The sequence below is a fragment of the Petaurus breviceps genome, unplaced genomic scaffold, assembly GCF_028583685.1.
Source record: "Petaurus breviceps papuanus isolate PSGF00001 unplaced genomic scaffold, PetGlider_PUasm1.0 90654, whole genome shotgun sequence".
Classification (NCBI taxonomy): Eukaryota; Metazoa; Chordata; class Mammalia; order Diprotodontia; family Petauridae; genus Petaurus; species Petaurus breviceps.
Genome location: NW_027187301.1, coordinates 2,850,010 through 2,862,987, shown reverse-complemented (window position 1 = coordinate 2,862,987; position 12,978 = coordinate 2,850,010). Strand labels below are relative to the sequence as shown.

Sequence of the window (12,978 nt, the reverse complement as noted above, 5' to 3'; positions counted from 1 at the left end):
TAGATTATTGTCAGGTAAGGGAATTTGGTATTTTGGACCTAGACATGGTACACTCATGGGTTATAGCAAGATTAAAGGTATGACCATCTTAATGGATAGGGTGGAGAAGTGGCTTGTGGGGAGTGAGTAGATTAAGGAACTGAAACCAGAAAGGATTCTGATACAGCAAGAGGATAGGCTGTATTATAAACCTGCAATCCGGGGGCTGGCCTAACAAAACTGAGAAGGGTTAATTCCCAGAGGATTGTCCACTAGATGCTTTATGTATTTGACTACAACATCTCATTAAATAAGAGTTTCTAAGGCAGTTGGGATTTGTGATTTGTACAAGGAATGCACACAAGAATGAAATCACAGATCTTTAAAGTAATTAAAGACTAATAAATGTTCATTGCATTGTTTTCATGAAGAATTTGAGCTTTTTTGGCAATAAAATTTTGACATTTTTCTATGACCTTTGACTCAGTTAACAACGAGGATAGGAAAGTGGAAATTAGCTTACCCAAATTGCAGACTTCCTAGAATTATGAAATAGGAAGGAATCTTAAATAGAATGTTCCTCAATCTACCTCACCTCATTTAAGAATAATACCCATTGGGGCTGCTAGGAGGCTCAGTGAATAGAGCACTGGCCCTGGAGTTAGGAGGACCTGAGTTCAAATTTAGCCGCAGACACTTAACTAGCTGTGTGACCTTGGGCAAGTCACTTAATCCCAATAGTCCTGCCTTCCCTCCAAAAAGTAAAAAATAATAATGATACCTGTAATGAGAAGGTTGTCTTGGCCACAGAGAGAGTCATAAAGAAGTGACAGAAATATCAGGGTCAGGGGTTGTGTGTGTGTGTGTGTGTGTGTTTTAATGAGCATCAATTAAACATGATAAAAGAAAGAAAACTAAAGGAAAAAATCCATATAAAAAGATGATAAACATCACAACAGTAGCCAGATCGCATTTTCAGTTATATTGCTTAGAAAAAGACTTTATTTTTAAAGCCCAATAATAGCAAACTAAATATTCTAGAGGAACAGAATAACCATTTTGGAGCATAATGAGGAATCCTCCAACTCCCCACAAATGAAAGGAACATGAAGAGGCTCCGTTGTGTCTGTACATCAAGGAAAAAGGAATGATACCATGATGTTTTATCCCACCTGGGGTTGAGTTCCAAATGGGTTTTATTCTGTAGATAGAGAGAAGCACAACATGTGTCCTCTTCTCTTTTCCCCTCTATAGTCTTCACTTAGTGATCTCATCAGGTGACATAGGTTTGTGACCATCTCTATGCATATGATTCCTAGATCTCTATGTAGCCCTGGTCTCTGAGCTCCAGGCCTCTATCAGCCACTGCCATTTCACCACCTCAGAGTGAACGTTCCAGCATTTCAAACTCAGCATGTTCAAAACAGAACTCGTTATCTTTCCCCAAAACCATCCTCTTTTCCAAACTTCTGTTGCCATTGAGTACAGTGACATCCTTCTGTCACCAAGGCTCACAGCCTCAGCGTCACCTGTGGCTCTTCACACTCACTCACCAATCTCTTGTGAAATTTGTGTATCACCCTATTTCCATTCTGACAGCCACCACCCTCACTCAAACCTCATCACCTCTTACCAGGACTATTGTAATTGCCTCCTAATTGGTCTCCCTAAAGTGTGGATCTGACCATGACGTCTCTCCTACTCTGTAAACTCTAGTGGCTTTCAGTATTAGTAGAGTGCCTGCTATGTGCCTGCCCCTGTTTGGCATTTAAAGCTCTTACTAGCTTGTTCCCTTCTGCGCAGCTACACAGGCCAACTTGGTATTCTTTGCATGTGACCCTCCATCTCCCATCTCTTATCCTTACAGTCTCTGGCCCCCCATGTTTGGGATGTTGTCCCTCCTTACTTTGCCTCCTAGTTTTCCTCCCTTCCTTCATACCTTAGCCCAAACCCCACCTCTCTACAGGAGACCTTTCTTGGACTGCTACTGAAAGTCACTTCTGTGTACTCTGTGTACATCTTAAATATGCCTATGTATTCACATACCTTCTTGCCCATTAGAATGGAAGTTCCCTGAGGACAGGGACTATTTTGGCTTTTCTTCGTATCCTCATTATTTAGCATAGCAACAAGCACCTAGAAGGAGCTTAGTAACTGTTTTTTGACAGTTGACCAACCAGCTGACTTAGAAGCAAATTTGGGTGGGCCTAGTGTGATGTGTACAGCCTCATATGTCCTCCTAATGTATGATTTTATTTCTTATTTTTTGATAAACATGTCAAAGGCATACATTCTGTTAAACAGCCTAGTCTTTTTTATTAGTGTTTTTTTCATTATTTCAACTTAGGCGACTGAAAGCTGTAAGTCAGCGACTCAGAGAACAAGAAAAAATAACGAAGTCGTCCGACTGCCTGGATTGCAACTTTGAATGTAAGTAGTGTGACATTAAAAGAATGACATCATGTTAGAGAAAAAAGAAAATATAGGAAGGAGGGGATTGCTTCTTTAGTACCTCTTCTCAGAGCTTTTAACGTATTTAATATTTTAATAGAATAGTAGATATTTGACTCATTAGGGAAAAAGGGAAAAATACAGAATAAGAAGTATAGATTTTATAATTATATTCTGAAAGTTACAATTGCAAATTGACTACAGTATATCCCTTAGCAAAATTTTATATTAAATAAAATTGTGTAACATATAGCTTATCAGTGCAGCTTATAATACTGGATAGAATGCCAGACTTGGAATTAAGAAAATCTGAGTTCAAATCCTGCCCCAGAGATTTACCAGCTGTGTAACCCTGGGCAACTCTATGCTTTGGCTTTCTCATCTGTAAAATAGGGATGATAATAGCACCTACCCTGCTTGGTTGTTTTGAAGATCAAATGAGATAATGCATGTAAAGTGTTTTGTAAATCTTAAAGTACTATATAAATGCTAACTTGTCTAAAACAAGAAAATGTGTAGCTAGTCCCAGGAAGGTTATCTTTCAAAAATCATCTCTAGAACTCAACAGTAAATACTACCTTACAAACAGATTAAATAAGAGTAATCAGTTTATCATAAAGTGTGTAATTTGTGTCAGGCACTGTGTGCTGTGTTGGAAATACAAGGAATGAAACAAATCCCTACTCAAAAGGAGCTTAGGTTCCAATAAAGGAGACAAGTTACTTAACGTTTTATGCAAAGCAAATATAAAGATTGTAAAACAGATACAAAGTAGCTGAATACAAGATAATTTGGGAGGGAGGGTAGAGCACTGGCAATTGGGGTAGAGGAGTGTAGAAGGTGATATGTATATGAGCTGTATCTTAACGGGCAGGATTCTGTGAGGTGGAGGTAAGGAGGGAGCGAAAGACATAAAAAGAAGAAATAGATGCCATGTATGATAAATAGTGAAGAGACCAGTCTGCCTATAATGCAGAGTGCAGCAAGGGAATAACATACAATTAGGATGAAAAGATAGGTTCTAGGGACAAAAGATGAAATTGACAATTGAGATTATTTAAAATATAAAAGTCTTTGTACAAACAAAACCAATGCATCTAAATTTGGAAGGGAAGCAGATAAACTGGGGGAAAAATCTTGGCAACAAATTTCTCATAAAGGTCTCATTTCCAAGATGTTTATATAGAACTCATTCCACTATATAAGAATAAAAGACATTTCCCAATTGACAAATTCAAAGGGTTCATACAGGTAGTTTGCAGAGGAGGAAATTCAAGCTATTAGTAGCCTTTTGGAAAAAAAAATTTATAAAAAATTTATTCATTTATTTATTTATAAAAAAAATTTTATAGCAGCTCTTTTTATGCTAATAAATAACTGGAAACTAAAGAGTTACTCATCAGTTGGGAGAAGACTAGACAAATATGGCATATGAATGTAATGGAATAGTACTATGTCATAAGAAATGATGAACAGTGTAGTTTTAGAGAAAATAGGGAATACTTGTATGAACTGATGTATAGTAAAGTAAGTGCAATCAGGAGAATATACAATAATAAAAACACTGTTCAAAGACAACCTTGAAAGACTTCAGAACTCTGACTACCATAATTCCAAAGGACTCCTGATAAAGTATGCTACCTACCTCTTGATGCTTTGAAAGATGATGAACTGAGGGTGCATAATGAGACAATGTTTTGAACGTGGTTGTTGAAAAATTGGCTTGTTTGCATATTTGTTAAAGAATTCTGGTTCTTTTCCCATGAGAGGGAGAGATGATTTTGTTTTTCATTGAAAAAATTTAGTTAAAAAAGAAAAAAGATAGGTTGGGGCCAGGTTTGGAAAGCCTGACCTATTTAAAAGTTAAATAGGGGAGTTTTTTTTTTTTTTCTTAGAGGCAATAGGAAGCCACTGGAGTTGATTGAGAGGTCTACACTTAAGAAAAGTCATTTTGGCAGCAATGCAAAGGATGGATTGGAGCAGAGAGAGACTGAAGCAAATAGACAAATTTGGAAACTTTCATCTAGGCAAGGGACTAAACTAACATAATAACTCTGTGAATAGAAAGAAGGGATAACAGTGAAGTAGAAATTTATCTAAACTTTACAAGAAGCATGCCATACTATTTCTTTTTTCTTTTCTCTTTTTTGTGTGTTTATTAAAAGTTTTTTGCAACAAAAAGTAAGCAAATCCCATTTCTTTTATTTCCTCTCCCTTTTTTGGTGAAGGAAACATGATTGACATACTTTTTTTCTTGTTCATGAATAATATTTATTTGTTTGATAATTACCTAAGTCTCACATCAGAAGTGTATGGTTACCTTCTCTTAGGGTAGATCTGTAGCACCCTTCTCACTAGACCTTAGTTGGCAAACAGCCCTCAAAACCAGGGGGCCTGAAAACATGTCCCTAAAAGTTGCTGAGGCCTAATACCTTCATGTAATTTGCTTTGAGAGGTAGGTAATATAGGAATGCAGTAGTTAAGTTGGCAGTGAATAGAGTACCAAATTTGGAGTCAGGATGACCTGAATCTAATTTTGCCTAAGACACTTATTAGCTATGTTACCTTGGGCAAAATTACTTAGCCAATCTTAGCCTCAGTTTAGTTATCTGTAAAATAGAAATAATAGCATCAACTTTACAGGGTTGTCATATGAAGATCAAATGACAAATATAAAAAAATGTGTTGCAAACTTTAAAGCACTTTATAAATGATGGTTAGTAATGACGAGCTCAAGTTGGTACAATCTTCTAAGCATCCCATTAATAAAAAATAATAAAATAATTCACTTTTCCTTTGCCATAACCTTTGTTCAACATTGCTTATTCTCAAAGAATTCAGAAACTTTGGACCCAACAGGTCCATTGTTTCTCATTTGGACTATAGATTTTCCATAGTTCATCATTTCCCCATGTTGTCTTTTTTTGTCGTGTGAAAACCATATTGAACCCAAAATTGATATTAATGTTTCCCACCTTCAGAGTAAAAATCATAGAGGTTTTGTCCTAGTTTTTGCAAGACCATTTTTTCCATCTCTCTTTATTCCAAATATTACCAAGGCTGTTGCTTTCCCTATAAGCAGAGCAACTCAGAGGTAAATTTCAGAGCAGAGTTATCTCTGCCTCCAGAGTCTTTGGATTCCCCATAGACCGTAAGCATTGCTGTTTCCATTGAGGGAAATGTCTTTTATAAAATAATCGGTATTCTATTGGGTCCCTCTATACATGGAATCTCATGGGTCCATACAAACAGAAGAAACACATATAGTTCTATGTGTGAGCCATAAATATTAAAATAGTCCAAAAATTTTGAGCACCTTATGTTTGCAGTAACTCAATTTATTCTGAGTTTATATTTCTCACAGTCATATTTATTTCAGTCATTTGGCAATAGAAAAGTGCATAATGGTCATGAATAGGATATACCATATTACCACCAGAGAACTGCATAGGAACAGTGGCACAAAGATCATTAAAGAGGTGTATGGGGTGTTCAGGGAGGGCTAGGACTTCTGGTGTGAGGGCTTGTTGAGCCCTTTTCAGGGCTGTTCATCCACCTTTGCTGTGCACCTGGCACTCAATACTTACCTGTGGCTCTAAGAAGCTATAGCATGCACAGCCATCATACGTCAGGAAAACCATCTTGACAGACAGGCTAAGCCAGGTTGAGGATAACCAATGGGCTTTGTCTGTAAGTTAGGAAATGTCTGCCCCAAACATGTGAAGACTTCCCTGGGCAGAATGAGAAGAGTTTGTTCCAGTGGCTATGAAGGTAGCTAAAGCAGGCGCTATGGAGCACTTAAAGCTTGATCAGACATTGAAAATGCCAAGGTCATCCTCTGCATCCCAGGCCATCACCAGTCATCTTGACTTTTGTCTTGCCACTGGGCTTTGATGACTGGAAGAGAGAGTGAAGCTTATGACTTCGTGCATCTCTGCCTCACTTAAATCTAATTCATGCACAAATCAAGACATTACCCCATGATGTCGTTGGTCCTCTTGGAAAACAAAGGACAAACAAACAATAATCATTGAATAATCATTAAAGAGCTGTATTACTGGAAAAGGAAATGGACCGATCTTGTAGTACAGAGCTCAAAAGATGAACAGCAGCAAGTCTACCAGTTCTCTTCCTATCCACACAGTGCCTCAGATGTTGGGTGTTAGCATCACATAGAATGAGAAGGTCTGAATAGGTTGTGATCTTGTTGTTGGAGGGAGTATCCACATTGATTGATCACAGATCCATGAAAGGATCCAAGTCTCTGCAAATCTTTTTCATTTCTATTATCCCCCCAGTTTTGATCTTAAATGCCATCAGGGGTTGTTGAGGACCACGGCTCTCTCAGCATAAGACCCTGCTAAAAGGCTTGGACTGGTTCCCCATGCCCCAGGAAGGCTCTCAGGGGAAACTAGCATGATATTGCAACATATTATTAACTAGAAGCCTTGGGACCACTCCATCCTGTTCTAGGGAGGTTAGGGACATCCTGCCCGGTACTCATACCCTGATAACAAGGATAGAATACACAGCTGTCACATATGAGGCGAATAGGAACTAGGACAATGGTGTAATCCCAAAGACAGTGGCTTATAATGACTCTGCAGTTTTATACTATATATACTGGACTCTTAGCTGAATAAAGTTGACTCTGTTTCCCACCATACTGGAGTCCTGTCTCGTTTATGATTATCGACCTCTGGGTAAGTAATCTTTTTTCTCTGTCTTTTCACCTACCTTTTTCTTCTCAGCTCTGCTGCTGGCTGGCAGGGTACCTCTCTACTACTATCTCAGACTCTGCCACAGAAGAGCAGGGGTTCCTGGTGGGCTTGGCTCCCCACAAGGGATGATCTAGCTTAATTTGGTTTCTTGACAAGTTTTCTATAAACATTTTCTCCTCCCTGATTCTTGCGGTTTATAAAGTGATGCTGCTGTTAATCACCTACCTTCTTCCTCCATCAGATTTGATAGACGAGTTTACATTCTAAATAAGGGGTTGTCCTCCACTATTGTTTTCCCATTTGGCGAGGGATAGATTATTCATTTCAATCACATCCAACTCTTTGTGACCCCATTTGGGGTTTTCTTAGCAAAGCTACTGGAATGGCTTGCCATTTCCTTCTCCAGCTCATTTTACGGTTGATGAAACCTAGTTAAGTGACTTAACACAGCTAGGAAGTATCTGAGGCCAGATTTGAACTGAAGAGGACGAGACTTCATGACTCCTGTGCTGTACCACCTAGCTGCTCGTAGGGGATAGAAATACTTTGCAGCTAAGATGGTTTCTAGGCTCTCTTGGTCTCCACACTGTGGTGCATGGCCTGAACTTTCTAGGGAAATGTTGGTAGTGTCAGTTTTATCCAATTCCCAATTTTCCACAAAACCAGTTTGATGTAGATCTGGTATAGATTGTCTCACAACCTTATCTTCTCATTTTTACTCTTCTAATTTCACACTTACTTAAATCAAATGTCATTTGTCAGATATAACATTACATATAACAAGCTATTTTAGAAATTGTTCCTATTTTTAAGAACTTGTCTGAGAGACTTTTAATGACATAGTATAGAACTGGAATTGAAGTTAGGAAAACCTCAGTTTAAGTCCTGAATGACTCATACTTGCTGTGTAACCATTGACCAGTTACTTAATCTCTCAGTGCCCAAAGCAAGTCTGTAAGACTATTAAGTTACAAACAGGTTGCTGATCTGAATCAGTGAAGGGAATTCCCATTACTAGCAATTCCTCACACCAATGAAATCAGGGGACTAAACATTTTTTTTCATTGGCTGCAGTTATATAGTTTTTGCTGCTAGCCTTAACTGTTATCCATTTTTATCTCTGATCTTGACCCTTAGTCTTCTACCTTTGCATTTGTGCTCACTGTCCCCCTTATTTCAAGACCTAGACCTAATGCCATCTCCTCAATGAACCAATGAACTCGTTTCTCTCTGGAAGTAACCCTTCCCCCTCCTCAAGTTCTTGATGCCCATTTGAATTTTCTTATGCATTTATCACATTCTTGTTTGAATTACAATTATATGTATATATGTTTTGTCTTCTGCTAGATGATAAACTCTTTAAGGACAGTTATACATACACACACCACACACACACTTCTCATTTTCATATCTTCAGTCTCTAATATCATACCTTGGCAGTATTAGGTTGTATTTGATGAACTGAATTGAATGTTCCCATGTTCTGTATTCCTTATCTATATCAAGTTTCTTATTAGCTTGTAGAGCTCTAAGTAGTATAAAAGGTTATAGACAAAGCTATCATTTATCATAATGTGACTAGACTTAAAGTCTGAGTCTCGGGGTTTTGAAAGAAGAGAATTGACTTGAATTCATAGGTAATGAAACCCTGGTGTTCTAATGCTTATTACCATATGTGGCTTGGATATGTTGATATCTTGAATACATATTTCATATGATTCTTTTCTGTCCTAAAAAGCAGCTGAAAAACATCTCCCCAAAGTTGATAAATATTTGGTCAATAAAAAAACTGGGATTGGGGCGGCCAGGTAGCACAGCAGGTAAGAGCACCGGCTCCAGTGTTGAGAAGACCTGGAAATCGAATCCCGGGCTCAGACACTTAGCACCCACCCAGAAACACCTGGCCGTGTAACCTTGAGCAAGTTACTTAACCCCAATTGCTTAGGGGCGGCCAGGTGGCTCAGCGAGTAAGAGTACCGGCTCCAGTGTTGGGACGACCTGGAGATCGAATCCCGAGCTCAGACACTCAGCACCACACCCAGAAATAACTGGCCGTGTAACCTTGAGCAAGTTACTTAACCCCAATTGCTTAAAAAAAAAAAACTGGGATTGTTCTAGAAATACCACCATATCCATTGTCCCTTTTTTATTTCACCTAATTTTTAAAAATAAAATGTTTTGTAAGTGTTCTCTTAAAAAGTTATAATAGACTTTAGGTAGTAAAAATCAGGAAACATATTAGGTATTAGGGAATGACTGAATATTATATATTTGTTTTATATATACATACACACACATATAGTATACATGTGTTATATAATTGAAATGGGATATTATCATGAATGAGAAACAACAAATTTTCAACATCAGAGAACCAGGGGAAGATCTGTGTGAACTGATGCAGAGGAAGGTAAATAGAAGAACCAAAATATACATGAACTGTAGGTAAACAAAAAGAATATTAAAGCCAAACACTGAGTACTTAATCAATCTTGAGAAGAGATGGAACAGTTTATCTCCAAACACTCATAATTTTTGGTCCAGAGATATTGCTACTAGACATCTTTTCCAGAAAACTCAAAGGCAGAAAAGACCCATACATATAAAATACTTATGGCAGCACTTTTTGTTGTATCAAAGAACAGAAAATAAAGTGGCTACCTATCTGTTGGGGAATGGCTGAACAATACAGTATATGTATATAATAGGATGTTATTTTGTCATCGAAAGTGCTGAAAGGGATAGATTCAGAGAAACCTGTAAAACTTATATAAATAAATATGTAATATAATAATTAACTTTGAAAACCTTAAGATCTTTAATCAGTGCACTAACCAATTAGGATTCCAAAAGACTGATGACAAAGCATGTTTCCCATCTCTTGGCAGAGAGGCAGTGGATGATGAGTGAGAGGTACAAAATGAGACACACTTTAGGAAAAAAAATGTTAATTTGTTTCACTTTATTTTACTTAATTGTTACAAAGGAAAGCATTTTTTTTGGAGAGGGGATATGGGAAAGTAAAGATAATCATTTTTAGAAGAGAAAAACATCAGTGATACATTAAAAATACACAGACAAGAGCAGAAGGAAGTTTAAAATGGGACACATTACAAGCATGAGTGTGTATGTTTATACATATGTTAAAAGTATGTAAGAGGTGCATATACAATCCTCTCTGTTCTTTGTATATGGAAATGTTCAAGGTTGTTGAAGTTTGTCAATAAAGAAAATTTTAAAAGAAATGCATCTCCTTTTTGGTGAAGGGGGTAAGGAATGCATTGTCTATGAAATGTCAATTTTGCTGTTACATAAGATCACTTTATCAGTTGCTTTTACTTTTTTTTTACTTTCTTACAAGAAAGGAATCATTTGAGAGAGGGTTATAAGGAAGTATATATAGAAATAGCTGTGAAACAAGCTTCATTATAACTTTCATTGTTCCTTTTTTCCAAGGAATTCTTTTTTAAAATTAGCCTTTTTGTGTGTTAATGATGGGACATGGGAAATATCTATTGATCGAGGAATAGCTAAACAAATTATGATACATGAATATACTGAAATATTTTTAGTGATTAAAAAGAATATGAAAAATTCAGAGAATCATGGGAAGACGCATATGAACTGATATAGAAAAAGTAAGCAAAACCAGAAGTATAATATTCACAAACACTATAATAATGTTGAACCTGGTCAGTGTTGATTTATAGCAGCACTTTTTGTTTTAATCTCAATTATGAGGGAAGGTGGACAAGTTGGTGGTGTATGGGAGGGATATTTCCAGAACTGAATTCAATATTTAAAAAGGCATCAGTGGAGGAGTTTTTTTTTTTTTTTCCAAGTAGCATTATACTTAAAAGACCTAAAGTGATATAAGGACATAGGCGTTCCCCCTGACCAAAAATACCTCCCAGATTTTTTAAAGTTTTATTATAATTTTGACAAAATCCGTAACAGTGGGGGGATTTTAGTCCCCTTATGTGGTCAAATTGATCATTCTTGGAATATATTATTTTTAGCTTAAGAAAATAAAACTACTGCTTTAAAATGTATGAAATATTCACTGGCAATAGAAAGTCATAACTTGTTCAATGTTTTTCATTATCTGCAGAGTTTACACAGCATTAAAGTCGCTGTGATGAAAATTTTAGCTTTTACTTTCCTTTTGAGTCTCTACCTATATGCATGCATACTTTAAGCTTTATAAATAAATTTTTGTCTCTTTGTCTTAACAGTAATTTCTACGCAGTCACTCAATATGTCCCTGCAAACCCAGCTGAAGGAATCATTACGGAATCAGAAGTTACTGAAGAGTAAGAACGACAAGCTCTTGAATGTGATTGAAAGCCAGAAACAAGAGTATAAGAAGTATGTCAGGATGTTTCAAGAGAAAGATAAAAAAATATTTCAAAATAAGAAGCACTTTGAGATGGAGACTGCAAAGATTAAAATTGGTATGTATTTGACCTATAGTAAACAATTGTAGTTCTGTAAAAAATGAAAATTAAAACTCTATTATGTTTTAGAATTGGAGGAAGCCATGGCCAGTGTGAAGACCTACCAGTTTAAACTAGAAACATCTAGAAAGGAAAATAAGATCTTGGATGTAACGTTACAGCAGCGTGAAGCTGAAATTATCCGTCTAAAAGAACTAACCAGGTAATCTTCTCATTCTAATAACACAGTAGTTGTCATGTCTGACTATTTTATCATAAGTTAAGAGTTAAAAAAGGATCTCGAACCCTGACTGTCTACAGCATATCTTTAAACTATCCCCAACATCATTCTGTCATTCAATTCAGTGTATTTATTTCCTTCGTCTTCCACTACTCAAGACCATCCAAAGTTACTGTTTCTGATATCATCTGCCCTCTACTTTTTTATTGTCGTCAAGAAAAGGAGGTGAGATCTCCTTGACCTGCTGTTGAGGAACTCTTTCTGAATCAGCCTTTGTGCCTGCTCATTCCTGAGAGATCTCCTTTCCTGTAATGGTAACTAGTAATAGTTACTAGCAACAGCAACCTTGTTTTTAATTCCCATCTGGTGACCTTCCTTTTCACAAGAACTACCTTGGCAATCTCATCCATGATGTGTACTTTATGATCTCTGCACCAAATCGAATATTAAATAATCCACATAAAAATACATTCTCTTCTCACTCCATCCCAGCTGTAACCAACCTTTAGGACTTAAAACATTTCAATCAGGAATATTTTTCTAGAATTTTTTTAAAGACTTCCTCAAAAGGAGATTCCAGGGCTTGCATCAGTCATCTTCCCTAATGTGTGATAGCCTTTTTCATTTGCTTTTCATGACATCTGCATCATGACTTCCAATTAATCTATGTTAATTTGGTTAATTGGACATTTTAATGACTCAAGAAGACTAGCAGATATGTTTAGAAACAGGTACACATAGGATTTGGCACAACTCCAAAAATAATTGCAGGTTACCCATACACACGGTTTTTAACATTATTTTGGGTCTAAGAAGCTTTTTTATTTTTGAGTCTGGGCTTAGGCATACTGGGTTTAAGCTCATGTTAATCTCAACAGTGTCAGTGACATTATGATGTTATTTTGTTAACAGGCCTTGAATCTACAAATAGTTTGATTTTTTTTTTTTAATGGTAGTACCCTGAAACTAGCTCCTATTTTTTAAAAACTGGTGGTCAGGATTGGTTTGTCTTTTTGTTGTTTTTTTTGTTTGTTTGTTTTTTAGTTTTACTTAGAAATTAAGAGGCACTGAAAATGGACAGAACAACAGTAATTAGTGTGTCAAATGAAATAAGTGTATACGCCCCCATCTCAGTTTCTTGGGCCTCCAT

The 12,978-nt window shown here is 36.7% G+C and overlaps 1 protein-coding gene across 4 annotated transcripts in view; it reads left to right on the top strand.

The window, feature by feature from the left end:
* CCDC14 (coiled-coil domain containing 14) overlaps nucleotides 1-12,978 on the top strand; it is a 47,359-nt gene that overhangs the window by 31,444 nt on the left and 2,937 nt on the right. For all 4 annotated transcript variants that reach the window (XM_069064961.1, XM_069064960.1, XM_069064959.1 and 1 more), the window contains exons 10-12: nucleotides 2,327-2,409; nucleotides 11,387-11,605; nucleotides 11,678-11,810. In XM_069064961.1, the coding sequence (XP_068921062.1) occupies nucleotides 2,327-2,409; nucleotides 11,387-11,605; nucleotides 11,678-11,810 (435 nt within the window). The remainder of the gene's footprint in view (nucleotides 1-2,326; nucleotides 2,410-11,386; nucleotides 11,606-11,677; nucleotides 11,811-12,978) is intronic.